We start from the raw sequence: 15,917 nt of genomic DNA on the forward strand, positions 1-15,917 counted from the left end.
GTATACACATTCCCTTTTATGAAAAACATTCACAATAACATCTTCAGTACAGATAAACCAGGCAGGATGAGCACAGAGTTTTCTAACTTCACTCTGCACCATAGATAGTTAATAAAACGTAGAAAAACATTGACTATGAATTTCCCTCTCCTGTTTCCGCCATCAGGAGCAAACTGTTACCACACAACTAACCGTTTTTTCTTTATAGTGGGAACATTTTTTATATCACTTGGGGAAAATGGCACCCTAGCTTCCTTTCTATACGTCACTTCCGCCTCTTCCTTGGCATAGCAAGATGGCGGCCGTCGTGGAGAGGGTCGATGGATGTGTTGGCTCCTTGGACTCAGAAGCGGTGTCACCGAGACAGTCCTCTCCTCCACCGGACCATCCGCACCAGAACAACCCGCTGTTAGGACTGCCCATCGTGGCCATTGAGACCATCCTCAATTTCTTGTCCTACGATGAAATCAGCCTGCTCCGCTCGGTAAGCAGAACAAAAACAAGGCAGCTGGAAGGAGAACAAAGCCAGTGTTCGCCTCATGCACTGCCTCTGTCTGCAGGACGGCTCCGAGAGACGTGTGGAGACACTGTGTCGGAGCCGCGTTTCACTGGGAGACCCAGTTTAACGTGGGATCAGCGGGGGAATTAGAGCAGCCGCTCGTTGTGCTGCTACATGGTTAGCACAGAGCTGAGAGACAGACAGCAGCAGGACATGTAGAGCTGAGAGACAGACAGCAGCAGGAACATGTAGAGCTGAGAGACAGACAGCAGCAGGAACATGTAGAGCTGAGAGACAGACAGCAGCAGGAACATGTAGAGCTGAGAGACAGACAGCAGCAGGAACATGTAGAGCTGAGAGACAGACAGCAGCAGGACATGTAGAGCTGAGAGACAGACAGCAGCAGGACATGTAGAGCTGAGAGACAGACAGCAGCAGGAACATGTAGAGCTGAGAGACAGACAGCAGCAGGACATGTAGAGCTGAGAGACAGACAGCAGCAGGAACATGTAGAGCTGAGAGACAGACAGCAGCAGGACATGTAGAGCTGAGAGACAGACAGCAGCAGGAACATGTAGAGCTGAGAGACAGACAGCAGCAGGACATGTAGAGCTGAGAGACAGACAGCAGCAGGAACATGTAGAGCTGAGAGACAGACAGCAGCAGGACATGTAGAGCTGAGAGAGAAAGCAGCAGGAACATCTAGAGCTGAGAGACAGACAGCAGCAGGACATGTAGAGCTGAGAGACAGACAGCAGCAGGAACATGTAGAGCTGAGAGACAGACAGCAGCAGGACATGTAGAGCTGAGAGACAGACAGCAGCAGGAACATGTAGAGCTGAGAGACAGACAGCAGCAGGAACATGTAGAGCACAGAGCTGAGAGACAGACAGCAGCAGGACATGTAGAGCACAGAGCTGAGAGACAGACAGCAGCAGGACATGTAGAGCACAGAGCTGAGAGTCAGACAGCAGCAGGAACATGTAGAGCTGAGAGACAGACAGCAGCAGGAACATGTAGAGCTGAGAGACAGACAGCAGCAGGAACATGTAGAGCTGAGAGACAGACAGCAGCAGGACATGTAGAGCACGAGCTGAGAGACAGACAGCAGCAGGACATGTAGAGCACAGCTGAGAGACAGACAGCAGCAGGACATGTAGAGCTGAGACAGACAGCAGCAGGAACATGTAGAGCGGAGAGACAGACAGCAGCAGGACATGTAGAGCTGAGAGGCAGACAGCAGCAGGAACATGTAGAGCTGAGAGACAGACAGCAGCAGGACATGTAGAGCTGAGAGACAGACAGCAGCAGGACATGTAGAGCTGAGAGACAGACAGCAGCAGGACATGTAGAGCTGAGAGACAGACAGCAGCAGGACATGTAGAGCTGAGAGACAGACAGCAGCAGGAACATGTAGAGAACAGAGCTGAGAGACAGACAGCAGCAAGAACATGTAGAGAACAGAGCTAAGAGACAGACAGCAGCAGGAACATGTAGAGCTGAGAGACAGACAGGAGCACAGAGCTGAGAGACAGACAGGAGCACAGAGCTGAGAGACAGACAGCAGCAGGACATGTAGAGCTGAGAGACAGACAGCAGCAGAACATGTAGAGCTGAGAGGCAGACAGCAGCAGGACATGTAGAGCTGAGAGACAGACAGCAGCAGGAACATGTAGAGCTGAGAGACAGACAGCAGCAGGAACATGTAGAGCTGAGAGAGAGACAGCAGCAGGAACATGTAGAGCTGAGAGACAGACAGCAGCAGGAACATGTAGAGCTGAGAGACAGACAGCAGCAGGACACGTAGAGCACAGAGCTGAGAGACAGACAGCAGCAGAACACGTAGAGCACAGAGCTGAGAGACAGACAGCAGCAGCACATGTAGAGAACAGAGCTGAGAGACAGACAGCAGCAGGAACATGTAGAGAACAGAGCTGAGAGACAGACAGCAGCAGAACATGTAGAGCTGAGAGACAGACAGCAGCAGGAGCACAGAGCTGAGAGACAGACAGCAGCAGGAACATGTAGAGCTGAGAGACAGACAGCAGCAGGACACGTAGAGCACAGAGCTGAGACAGACAGACAGCAGCAGGAACACGTAGAGCACAGAGCTGAGAGACAGACAGCAGCAGAACATGTAGAGCACAGAGCTGAGACAGACAGCAGCAGGAACACGTAGAGCACAGAGCTGAGAGACAGACAGCAGCAGAACATGTAGAGCACAGAGCTGAGAGACAGACAGCAGCAGGAACATGTAGAGAACAGAGCTGAGAGACAGACAGCAGCAGGAACATGTAGAGCTGAGAGACAGACAGCAGCAGGAACATGTAGAGAACAGAGCTGAGAGACAGACAGCAACAGAACATGTAGAGAACAGAGCTGAGAGACAGACAGCAGCAGAACATGTAGAGCACAGAGCTGAGAGATAGACAGCAGCAGGAACATGTAGAGCACAGAGCTGAGAGACAGACAGCAGCAGGAACATGTAGAGCACAGAGCTGAGAGACAGACAGCAGCAGGAACATGTAGAGCACAGAGCTGAGAGACAGACAGCAGCAGAACATGTAGAGCTGAGAGACAGACAGCAGCAGGAGCACAGAGCTGAGAGACAGACAGCAGCAGGAGCACAGAGCTGAGAGACAGACAGCAGCAGAACATGTAGAGCACAGAGCTGAGAGACAGACAGCAGCAGAACATGTAGAGCACAGAGCTGAGAGACAGACAGCAGCAGAACATGTAGAGAACAGAGCTGAGAGACAGACAGCAGCAGCAACATGTAGAGCTGAGAGACAGACACAGCAGACATGAACAACGACTAGAGACAGACCAGAAAAGACTGAGAGACAGCAGCAGGACATGTAGAGAACAGAGCTGAGAGACAGACAGCAGCAGCAACATGTAGAGCTGAGAGACAGACAGCAGCAGGAACATGTAGAGCACAGAGCTGAGAGACAGACAGCAGCAGGACATGTAGAGAACAGTGCTCCTGTGGGAGGTGTCACTCGCTGTGTTTATCTGGAAGGGATTCACTGCTTGTCCCCCTGCAGCTCCTCCAGCACACCCCTCAGTCTGCAGCTCCAGTCTACATACTCAAAAACAGTATTTTTGTTTACCATTTTTTTCTTGTTTGTTTTCTCCAGGTGTGCAAGCGCATGGACATTATCTGCCAGCGTGTTCTCAATCAGGGCTTCCTAAAGGTGGAGCGTTACCACAGTCTGTGTCAGAGGCAAGTTAAAGCCCAACTACCCAGGTCAGTGTCACACCAGCATGAGCTCGCCAGATAAAAACAATTGTTCACTCTTGTTGAGTTTTAGCCACACACACTGTGTAATATCATGGGACATCATATGTCTTGGAAGGGACATTTTGAAGTCCAGTGTCGGTCTTTGGCCCCCTTGTTGTTAGTGATGGTGTTGAAGGGCTCAGTGGAATAATGTTTTAACAAATAATGATGATTATGTGAATGAAATGTATGTAGTTGAGATTACTAAATTAATTGAATGATACAGGCTGACAGCCTGGCACTGAGTTTACATCTTGTGTGTAGGCTGTGTAGTAAGAGTGTGAGTCAGCAGCAGAAAGCAGCAGCAGCAGCCCCGGTCCTCTAGACTTATTCCAGCCACAGCACTTCTTAGAGCACAGACTGTAAGGCTCAGAGCTAATACTGCAGTCAAACTTTGGCTGGACATATGTGAGTAAAGCAAGGTTGAAATATAGCCTGTGTAGCAGCTGTGCCGGATAACAGTGAAACTGTACCTATTTCATCAGACATGCACAAGAGAGACCACTGAAGGCTCACCATGAGTGGTAATGAATCCCAAATATATTCTGAACCTTTGGTTTAGGGGATATTTGCAAAACTGCATCACTGTCAACCCAAACCCAGCAGCAACAACGATTCCCCCTTTTATGGATTCCACTAAACTGACAGCAGTTCACTTAATGTGAGGCTCTTCAGAAACCTTAAAGAATATTTTAAATCTGCATGACTAAATAACACAGAATTTTCACTATCAACCGTCCAAATGGCTAAGAATGAATACCTGCACTGCGGCTGTGGATCAGGAGGTAGAGCAGCTCGATCCCAGTCTCTCACAATCCGCAAGTCGAACTGTTCTTGAGCAAGATACTTAACCTCAAATTACCCCTGGTGGCTGTGTCGGCAGTGTATAAATGTTAAAGGGTCTAGCTTTATATAGTGCTTTTCTAGTCTTGACCACTCAAAGCGCTTTTACAGTACAGTTTTTGCCATTCATACAGTGCCTCTGTGCAGCACTTTCTCTATCATACATCAATCACACAGGCGGCTGTGGCTGAGGGGGGTAGAGTGGTCGTCCTCCAACCAGAAGGTCGGCCGTTCAATCCCAGTCTTCCCTATCTGTGTGCCAAAGTGTCCTTGGGCAAGATGCTACCCTGAATGGCCCCTTATAGAAAGAAAAAAAGTTATGCCATGCACCCATTCGCACACACATGCATACACAGTGCATCTATGGGGAGCACTTTCTTTTCTTCCTATGTGGTGAAAAATGCTATATAAATACAGACCATTTCACATTTTTTCTTTTACTCATCTCAACAAGCCCAGACTGTTTTAAAATGTTGTGTTCTTGGATTTATAATTGTGCAAAAGTTGAATCCACAGTATGTTCAGCTAAAGCTTTGTAGTCAGGTTCTCTCATACTTTTTGATCATGTTAGGTCAATAACCTTGTAAGAGTAGACTCGCTAAACAACTGCAAGGTGACTGAACATTTAAGGAATGTTCAGTATTTCTGGTTGATCTGTGAATTGATTACAAAGCATCTAATTATTGACCTGAACTAATTAAAACAAAATAATCAGTGAAAAGGTGTGATGCACAGTTAAAAATCACATGAATCACACCAGAGTGTTTATAATGAATTGTCTGCAGGCGAGAGTCAGAGAGGAGAAACCATTCACTGGCCCGTCATGCAGATATCCTGGCTGCCGTGGAAACGCGCCTCTCTCTGCTCAACATGACCTTCATGAAATATGTCGACTCCAACCTCTGCTGCTTTATCCCTGGAAAGGTAAGCTCAGCTGACAGCAGCAACACTCTGTAAAGAGAGGACCAGTATAAATACCTTGTGAAAAGACTTCCTCTCATTGCAGAAGCATGCTCACACTAATCCCTGATTGAATTTATACCATGATGTGCTGTCTTAGTTATATTCAGGTTGTACCCACAGTGTTCGATTCAAGTGATTCAAGACTTTATTGTCATGTGCACAACAATTACATATAGCAGTCGCTGGCAATAAAATGCTTGGGTCACAGGCTTCCTTGTAGCCATGCTCAAAATATTACACAAGCAAAAAAAAATTGAATATAAGAAAAATAAAACAAAAGTATTCAAATGGAATAAAATATACACCAAAAAAAAGTTGTGAAAATATTGTAAAATGCAGAGTTTAGAGGAATTATGGCAGATTGTAGGCAGTCTCATCGTCGCCGGTGATCAGGCCTATGATGGTCGTGTCATCAGCAAATTTGATGATGGTGTGGGAGCTGTGGGTGGCCATGCAGTCATGCGTGAACAGGGGGTACAGGAGAGGACTTAGCATGCAAGCCCTGGGGGGCGCCAGTGTTGAGAGTCAGGGTGGAGGATGTGGTGCTGCTTATCTGCACAGCCTGTGGGTCACAGAGGGCGGTGTTGAGCCCAAGGTCTCTGAGCTTGGTGAACAGCATTCTCACATATGTGTCCCTCTGGTCCAGGTGGGAGAGGCAGTGTGTAGGGATAGGGAGATGGCATCTGCAGTTGACCTATTTGGCCTGTAAGCAAACTGAAGTGGGTCTAGTGAGTCAGGGAGGGAGGAGGTGATGAATGATTCGACTAACTGCTCAAAGCACTTCATGATGATGGGGGTGAGTGCTACTGGGCAATAGTCGTTCAGGCAGAGGGTTTGGGGTTTCTTTGGAACAGGGACAATGATGGTCTCCTTGAAGCATACGGGGACAATTGACTGGAGCAGTGAAAATGTCTGTGAATACATCTGCCAGCTGATCTGCACACAACTTGAGAGCTCAGCCAGGGATGCCATCAGGTCCAGGTGCCTTGCGTGTGTTAATCCGTTTATGTGATCTTCACACATCTGCCCTGGATATTACAGGTGGGCAGCGGGCCTCTTGTATCTTCACAGCCGGGGAGTTGCTCTCAAAGCGAGCATAAAAGGTGTTCAGTTCATCACCACCTCAGCACTGCTGGTCTTTCTTTTGCAGTCTGATTGTTTTTAGTCCAGCCCACATGTTCCTCGTGTTGGAGCCCTAGTAGTGAGACTCCACTTTGTCCCTGTACTGTCTCTTGGCACTGCTAATAGCAGTCCGGACCGGTATCTGGACTTCCTGTACTCCACCAGATCACCTGAGTTGTAGGCGTCGGTCCGTGCTTTGTTGTACCTGTCTAAATTTTGTTGAATATTCTGAACAAAATTGGTATATTTCTATCATCTCATTGTGAAAAGTTCTCTCACGGTGACCATCTTTCTCTCATGCAAAGTAATAAGTTATTATTTAATATCGCTTAAACAACATTCTGTTGAGTGAGGTTTCTGATTTGTCAGATGTTGGGGCGATTTTCCATGAGGTTTTCTCCTCCACCTGGAAGTTTACGTTTTCATCCGGCTCTCCATAGTAATCTGATTATCTATTATAGAAACAAATGTCCATCGAATTCCGACATAAGACGGGTCAATGTGTTATGACTACTAAATATAAAATCAATCAATCAACATGTGTGTTGTCTTGAGGAAAGAATAACTCCTCCTCAGTGGTTATTTATTGTTGGCTGTAGTTCCCATACATGGTCAGCAGAGGGCCCAGTGAGATTACCAAGGGTGTTAAAATCCATCATTGTTTCGGTGTTGACATTCATGTTTGTTGTACATTTTCTGATTTCTTGGCTTATTTGCTCATCTGTTGTGTGTTATCAGGTGATAGATGAGATTTATCGTGTGCTGCGCTATGTGAACTCCACTCGTGCCCCCCAGCGAGCTCATGAGGTTCTTCAGGAGCTGAGGGATATCTCCTCCATGGCCATGGAGTACTTTGATGAGAAGATTGTCCCCATCCTGAAGAAGAAGCTGCCAGGTGCTGATCTGTCTGGCCGTCTCATTGGGTCTACACCAGGTAACAGACATGTGTTTCTCCTGGCTCCTAAACGTAGACTTCACCTACACAGTGATGGTACGTGATAAAATGATGGTTTCAATTTATATTAAACTACTGCCATATTTGTTATTCTGGCCAGAATATCTGAAAACACAATTTTAAACACTCCTGTCTCGGTACACCGCACTTGGCATAAATTTGACATAGGTACCATATAGGAATAACTACAGCAGTAATGTTCAGATGCAAATGAAGTTTCAAACTAAGAATAGGAGTTGGTTGATTGGTTGTAGTGTTTCTCACTTAAAATGTGCATTTCCTAGTTTAATGGTATCTTCATCAGCTGAGAGACATAGTAGTTGCCTGAATACTTTAACAGCCCTGAAGCACTTGTACATGTACACCTGCAGGGGGTGGCTGTGACTTAGAAGGTAGAGAGGGTTGTCCACTGACCAGAAGGTCAGTGGTTCAATTTCCGGCTCCTCCAGTCTGCTTTTCGAAGTGTTCTTGGTTACGATCCTAAACCTCAAATTGCTGTGTATGAATGATGTGTGGTTAAAAAAGTGCTGTATGAATGTCTGTGTGAATGCATGAATGAATTCTTGACTGAGACATTGTTGCTGTCAAACAGACTGTTTGAGTTTTTCTGAAACTGCTGGTCTGGGATTTTCTCTCACATCAGGTGTCTGTTTTTTGTGCATCAGTAAAAGATCCCTGACACTGTCCTTTTCCATCAGTGGCAGGTCCATCTACCTCCCTGACCACCATGTCCCTGCTGGCCAAGAACACACCATCCCGCTCTGAGATGACCAAGGTGCAGCAGCAGGTGAAGGTGAATGGGGCGTCCATGACAGTAATGCGGAGGGAGATGCAAGAAATCCGTGTGAAACAGCTGGAGCAGCAGAAGCAGCTGCAGGACCAGGAGCAGAAGCTGCTGGAACAGACCCAGGTGATTGGTGAACAGAACGCCCGGCTTGCAGAGCTAGAGCACAAGCTCCGTGAACTGATGGACAGTAGCGCCGCTGCAATTGGAGGACCCAGGCCCAAAACAGCTGTCCCCTCTACATCTAGCAGCGTGTCCTCAACTGTTGCCAGTACGTCTGGTACTGTGCCGGCAAGTGGCAGCATGGCTGCAGTCTCAATACCAGTAGAGCCAGAGGGTCCGGGAGGGTCATCACTCAAACGCACCAGAAAGAACTCGGACCTTCCACGGCAGTCGAAACGGCTGCGCAGCAAGAAATAAGAGACTCAGTGTGTCATTTAGTTAAGTTTTGTTTTTGGTTTCAACATCTGACTGATCACACCTTATTCCCAATGACCTGCGTCACCAACACTCATTACCTGTTCAGTTTGTCAGATGAGTCACAAATAGAAATATCCCTGTATGCTTTACCAGTGTTTTCTCTTTTTTGTGGTATTGGATTTGAGAATAGTGTTAAATACATTGCTGCTGTATCACAGTTAAAACAATGAGCCCACAGCTTCATCACGACTTTGCACAACGTTGACAGGGTCAACATTAGATTTTAATTTACTGTCTTTTGTTTTTTTATATTTCTCTTGTTAACAAATGGAATGGCATGAAAACACCCACAGCAACGGGTTGGTGTGTCCTTCAACACTTTCTGATTTCCCCTGTGGCTTTCAGCTCCGAGCCAATTGGTTCATACTGAAGACGTGAATCTCATAAATATATAGTAACTTCTTTTTAAGCTCCCAACACAGCTGCATGCTGCAGTATTTCTTTTTTTCAGTCCTCAACATGGGAGTTGTCTACAAAAAGAAAAATATAGAATATCTCCAAACTTTCAAGGATTGTTAGTCACAGCTATATCAGGGGGTGGGCAGGAAGTTGGCCTATTGCAGCAAGATTACATTGAAATTACTGCACAGATTTTTAATGTAGATGCTTTTCCAAGAAGCTTTTATGTTTATGTTCTGGTATTACAGAACAGAAATTCAGATCTGTAAAAAATGTGAAAAACTAAAGTGACAAAGTGCATGACTTATTCATAATACTACTTAAAATGCTGGAACCAAATTGAAGTGACATGTTATAGGTAATAATTGATGTCCCTTCCATTTTCACATGAGGAAGTCTGCATCCATTAACATTCATTTAATTCACATTTGCTTTTTCCTGACCTGGCTATGTGCAATAACAATCATCTAAATAGTAATAAGTAGTTTATATTCCTTTCCAGTTGCTTCGTTATTCTATTCAAAATTGCTGCTCAGACCTTTCCAGTTCAATAAGTTTATGAATCCCCTTTAAGGAAGGATGTGATCTTACAGAAGGAAAAGGAAGTGTTCAGGTAGCATTAGTCAGTGTCACCTGTTGACTGATGCCTTCTCTGCTTTGCAGGGCCTAACAGAGAGGTAAATGTTGTCTATAAGGGGATTGCATTTCCCAGATATCATTGTTCGAAATGCAGCTGTGGCTCCGCTTTGTGTGAAAATAATTTCTTCAAAAGATGTACAGCGAGAGCAGACCCTTTATAGCTCTGATGTTAATGCTTTCCCATTAGAAGTTACTGTATGTGGACAAAGAAACTATAGGATTACAGTCCAATGGCAACACAATTTTAAGGATCTGTCCTTTAAGGATCATACTGGTGTTTTTACATATTTCATCCCATATTCTACAATTATTGTACCGCTCAATACAGCTAAACATTTTGCAAAGAACACAGTGTTACTGTTTTTTTGAATGTGGTGTTTCTACTTTCCAGGCAGCCATTGACTTCTACTGATTTCACTGCAGAAACGTGCATCTCATGACTTGCCTTGATTTTTCAAACTGTGAAACAAACAGGCAGCTGGTCGAAATGTGTTCAAATTGGTCCTCTTTTTGACCCTGTAGTTGCACAATCATATTCTTGAAATGAGATCATATATATATTCACTCACTCAAGGTCCTCCTACTTGCTTGTTCCAGAGCTTTCAATCATATCCCACAGTCTTAATGATTAGAAATAGCTGATATTTCAATGGTGAGTTAAGATTTTTTGTCAAATAGTTTGACAGTAATATAATTTTAGGCCCATGATACTTGGCCTTTTCTCACTTTCAACCACATCTCAAAGAATCAGTGCACGACACGACACAACTGAGCAACCTGTTCTGTTGATGAACACCATGTTGTTGAAAGCTGTAGTAAAACCTTTGTGGAAAAAAAGCTAGTACATAGACCTTGAGTTATAGTTTTTCACCAAATTTCTATTTCCAATTTCACAAAATAATTTAAACTCTTGCTCCACGATCCAGCTTTTATCAGGTCTGTCGGCTTTGAAGTTTAGTCTCTTTTCCAGGTCAACATTGCACTTTGACGCTCTGTTATCCTTGAGTGTTCGGGGTTTCTGGATACTGAGTCAGATCATCATGTCCAACACCTGCTGGACTCAGACTCAGTGTTTCTATTGGCTAATCATTTTTTTAAATCAGTGGAAATGCAGAAGTAAACTGTTCTGCCAGTTAAAGGAGCTGTTCACCTAGCTCTTCAGTGCCATGTATTAACTTTGGTCTTTTTCTTGTCCACATTTAGTATCTGATAATATCTGCAGCTACTCCAGAGTAAGGGAGGTAATTGATATTTAGCAAGAGATCGATGTCTCTACTGGGTATAAGAAAATATACTTAAAGGTTCAGTGTGAAGAATTCAGGAGGATCTATCGGTTGGGTTTTTGTTACCTTATGAGTTCATTATATCTTCATCCGCATCGGCCCTTTTCCACAGCCATGTTGTGCCATGTTGCGCCACCATGTGTCTGCAGTAGCCTGGAGTGGACAAACTAAACAATAACAGGAAGGGTTGTATTTCTGTTGCCTGGAGGGCACCATAGGTTATTCTACACAATTGGGAGGGGTAGTAAGTTGAATGCAATATGCATATTCACCACTAGATTTCACTAAGTCCTAAACACTGAACCTTTAAGCAGTGTATATTTTTTAACTTGTGTTGTAACTGAAGGTGAAACTCGGCCTATTGTGATCTGTGTAAATGACGTTGTGACTGGTTTGCAGTGACAAATGAGGGTTGCTTGTGCTCAACAGAATAGCTCAGAGTAACATGAGTTTCCTCAGTTGTTAAAAAAACATTGTCTCAGCCCCCTGTGCAGTCGCACTCTTCCCCTCTCCTGTACAAACTTGTCTCTTGCCTTGTGAGGCTAGATTAGCTGTGAGCCCATATTGTGGCTGCACTTTTGTCTTCTCTGTTTGAAGCTTTTCTGTTGTTGGATGACCTGAACCACTCATGGCATGAACCTTTGGAAATGCAGGTCACATCTTGGTGAACACTAGGGTGTATTACAATGACACTTGGCAGCAAAACACAAGAAGGTGTAATCTAGTGGCTTAATTTGAGACTAAGTCTCAGTTTAGATAATTGTACTGTCATCTTAATGTACTTACAAGTGTAGATTGTGGATTATTATGTATACAAAGAAAGCAATCTTGTGAGTTGGCTAACTTGGTGCAAACTGTACAGTTTTGTTGTACACATTACTGTTACAAATGTACAATTCAAACCTATTAAAACTCAGCTTATCAACTTATGTGTGTTTACACCAATCACAAGCTCTACTTTTACAGGTAATGTTCTGCGTCACTTCATGGTTTAATTTATAATGTAGTAGTTGATATAAGTTTTAGCAATTGCTGTTTTCAGTGACTTCAGAGCAGCAATTTACAGGAAAGACGCTCTAAAGCCACGCCAGCAGCAACATGAGACTGCTAGTGCTTTGAGCTTAATGTTAATTTGATGAAGAGGAACTAACCATATTAACTGACCCATAACACATTGCATGGTAAACTTCCTCATCTCTACCATTCATTAGAAGGTCAATGCTGCAATAGATTCTCTATATAATAGATATCCAGGCAGCTTTTTTTGTGCTACATATTTTGGACACTTCAGGATTGGCACAACTAGCTGTAAACACATCACTTTTTAAAATCTTAGTATCTGTGTTCCATTTGTTCTAGTTAAAACAAAGAGGGACACAGACACTGAATTAAAAACTAGAATAAGTTAAAGGCACAATCCACAGTTGTATAACACAATTCCTTCCTACTCCCTTCCTTCCTATTCCCACATTGTCTGCATTCCAGGGAGAGGTCACATGGAAGAATGTTCCTCAACATACATTTAGTGTTTCAGGAACAGCAATGGAAGAACAGTAACCCCATCTTCACCTGCCATTAAAATGTATTCTATTTCATATGTGTTCCAACCCCGAACAGGTTTCGCTATTCAGGCTCTGCAACCTGAGACATCTGCAGTCATGGCCCCACCAGGGAGTAGTGAGCACATATTGTGTCCCCTATAAAAACCTAGCGAACACATTGTTTGCCTCTCGTTTTTACACACTCCCTCTGTTGACTGATTTTTCATTTACTAAGACTCGCCTGCATTAACAGTTATTAGCTCCTACTCCAACATGATGTATTAGCCTACACATACACAGTACACTGCTATCCTAACAACAAGCCCTGGATCACCACTGAGCTGAAAGTTCTCAACAAGAAGAAGAAAGCCTTCAGGTCTTGGGACAGAGAAGACGTGAGGATCATTCAACATGACCTGAGGGGAAAGCTGAGGGAGTGCAAAGACTCCTGCAGGAGGAAGCTGGAGGCCAGACTGCAGCAGAACAATGTGAGGGATGTGTGGACTGGACTGAGGGAAATAACTGGGCAGCCTGGAGAGGGCAAATGAGCTTTATTTGTTCGTCAATAGGTTCAGTGCAAAGCCCTCGTCTGTCCCCCCCACCACACTCCCAGACTTCCACACACCCTCACTGCCCCTAATGCTTCTGCCCTCCCCCACTCTACCCCCCTGGTGTGCTCCTTGGACATAACCCCCCCCACCTTCAAAGTGCTGCTCCTCCACTGAAGGGATTAACACCTTCCCCCTCCCCCGCCTGTCTGTGACAACTGACCAGGTGAGGAGACAGCTGGAGAGGCTTCATCAACGCAAGGCCCCAGGACCAGACAGTATCAGCGCCAGGGTCCCGAGGACCTGTGCCAGCCAGCTAGCTGCTATTCTCCAGCATCTCTTTAATCTGAGCCTTCATCAGGAGAAGATACCAGTGCTGTGGAAAACGTCCTGCCTGGTTCCAGTCCCCGAGAAGACAACTCCATCTGGCCTCAATGACTACTGACCAGTCGCCCTCACATCTCATGTGATGAAGGTACTTGAGAGGCTGGTCCGGGCCCACCTCAGACCACAGGTGAAATCATCACTGGACCCTCTACAGTTTGCCTACCAGCCTCATCTGGGAGTGGATTGATGCAATTATCTACCTGCTGCAGAGAGCCCACTCTCATCTGGATCAGGCTGGTCACACGGTGAGAATCACATTCTTTGATTTTTCCAGTGCGTTCAACACCATCCAGCCAGTTCTTATGACGGAGAAGCTGCAAACGATCTAGATAGATAGATAGGCCATATCTATCTATCTATCTATCTATCTATCTATCTATCTACAGTTGCAATCAGAAATATTCAACCCCCCCAAAGATTTTAAGGATTTATCAATTCAAGTTTTTTCAAAGAGCAAGATTCTGAAAGAGCTTTGGGTGACTTCGTTATGAGATACATTAAATCAACACAGAAAATGCATGATGTAGTATTTGTGTACAATTATTCAACCCCTATAGAATATTGTTGTTTTTAAAGCTGTCTGACAGTTTTTATGGCCTAAAGTGGAGTTGAAACATAATTAAGCCTTTGGGAACTCTATAATGATCCTTCATTTGCTTCAGCTGTGATGCATATATAAACCCCACCCATGAAGGTATTCAAGGTGAGTTGCAATCATGGGAAAGACAAAGGAGCTTCCACAAAAGCTGAGAGAGGAGATTATTTCATCACACCTGAAGGGCCTTGGGTATAAGAAGATTTCCAAAAAATGTATTATTCCAAGAGACACCATTGGGAGCATTATAAGGAAGTTTAAAACTTATGGAACAGCTGTAAACCTGCCTGGCCGGGGAAGAAAGCCCAACATTTCATCAAGGGCCCTTAGCAACTTAGTAAGAACAGCTAAGAGAAACCCCCGTGTGACTGCAAGACACCTACAGGATGACCTGATGAAGGCTGGTACAAGTGCTTCAGTGGCAACTATAAGACGTGCACTGAATAAACATGGACTTCATGGCCGGACTCCAAGACGCACTCCACTCTTGACCCCAAGGAACATCAAAAGTCGACTAGAATATGCCAGGAGGAAATTTTTATAAGACTACAGAGTTTTAGGTGACAGTTCTATGGACTGATGAAACCAAACTGGAACTGTTTGGACATATGGACCAGCGGTATGTCTGGCGTGCGAAAGGCCAGGCTTATGACCAGAAGAATACCATCCCCACGGTCAAGCATGGAGGTGGGTCATTGATGATGTGGGGCTGTTTTTCTGCAGCAGGAACTGGTAATCTTGATCGTGTACCTGGAATCATGGATTCCCAGAAATACCAGGCCATTTTAAAGAGGAATGTGATGCCTTCTGTTGACAAATTAAACCTTGGTGATCATTGGACTTTCCAGCAAGACAATGATCCCAAGCACACCTCCAAGTCAACCAAAGTTAGGTTGAGGAAAAAGATCCTGGAACGTCACCAGATTTAAATCCGATTGAAAATCTTTGGTGGGATTTAAAGAAGGCAGTTGCAGCACGGAAGCCATCAAATATCACTGAGCTAGAGGCTTTTGCACGTGAAGAATGGGCAAAGATTCCGATCGAGAGGTGTAAGAAGCTTGTCAGCACTTACCGAAACATTTGTTAGAAGTTATAAAAGCTAAAGGATGCGCCACAAAGTACTGAAGCTGGGGGTTGAATAATACTGCACATGCACATGTATTAAAAAAGTTACCCTTTTCATTTGAACTTCAAAGTTAAGTCAACTTCTGTTGTCAAAATAACTCAAATATGTTTAATGAGTTTTTTTGTCATTTATTGTCATTATCTTTCATCCACATCACTATAATGTCTTTTGGGGTGAGGGGGTTGAATATTTCTGATTGCAACTGTATCTATCTATCTAATATGGAAACTGCAGCCAGAGTATAAATGCTCACAAAAGGTTTGAGTGGATGGGTTACAGTTTAGTGTTTGTGTCAAGTCTTTGCAGAAATATAAACCAATGCTGTTGTGAACATAATTACTTGTGCACTAGTGTGTCTGGTGCTTGGTTGTCTTTGTAATAGGCAACAGCTTTAATTATAGCATTTGATTAAGTGCAACACAGCAAGATGGTAAAAATAGTATTGCGTAACCTTTGTGATTTGGACATAA

At 44.5% G+C, this 15,917-nt stretch overlaps 1 protein-coding gene across 2 annotated transcripts; it reads left to right on the top strand.

Annotated features, from left to right (window-relative positions):
• The first annotated feature begins 256 nt into the window (after positions 1–256).
• Positions 257–10,314, top strand: fbxo28 (F-box protein 28). Of its 2 annotated transcripts, none has more exons than XM_035172826.2 (5): positions 257–484; positions 3,640–3,749; positions 5,411–5,549; positions 7,449–7,701; positions 8,364–10,314. In XM_035172826.2, the coding sequence occupies exons 1-5, from the start codon at positions 296–298 to the stop codon at positions 8,867–8,869; spliced, it is 1,197 nt and encodes a 398-aa protein (XP_035028717.1). In that variant the 5' UTR covers positions 257–295; the 3' UTR covers positions 8,870–10,314. The 2 variants fall into 2 exon arrangements, with proteins under 2 accessions (XP_035028717.1, XP_035028718.1); XM_035172827.2 differs by having other exon boundaries at positions 259–484; positions 7,449–7,644.
• The last annotated feature ends 5,603 nt before the right edge of the window (positions 10,315–15,917 follow it).

Source organism: Hippoglossus stenolepis, chromosome 12, assembly GCF_022539355.2.
Source record: "Hippoglossus stenolepis isolate QCI-W04-F060 chromosome 12, HSTE1.2, whole genome shotgun sequence".
Lineage (NCBI taxonomy): Eukaryota > Metazoa > Chordata > Actinopteri > Pleuronectiformes > Pleuronectidae > Hippoglossus > Hippoglossus stenolepis.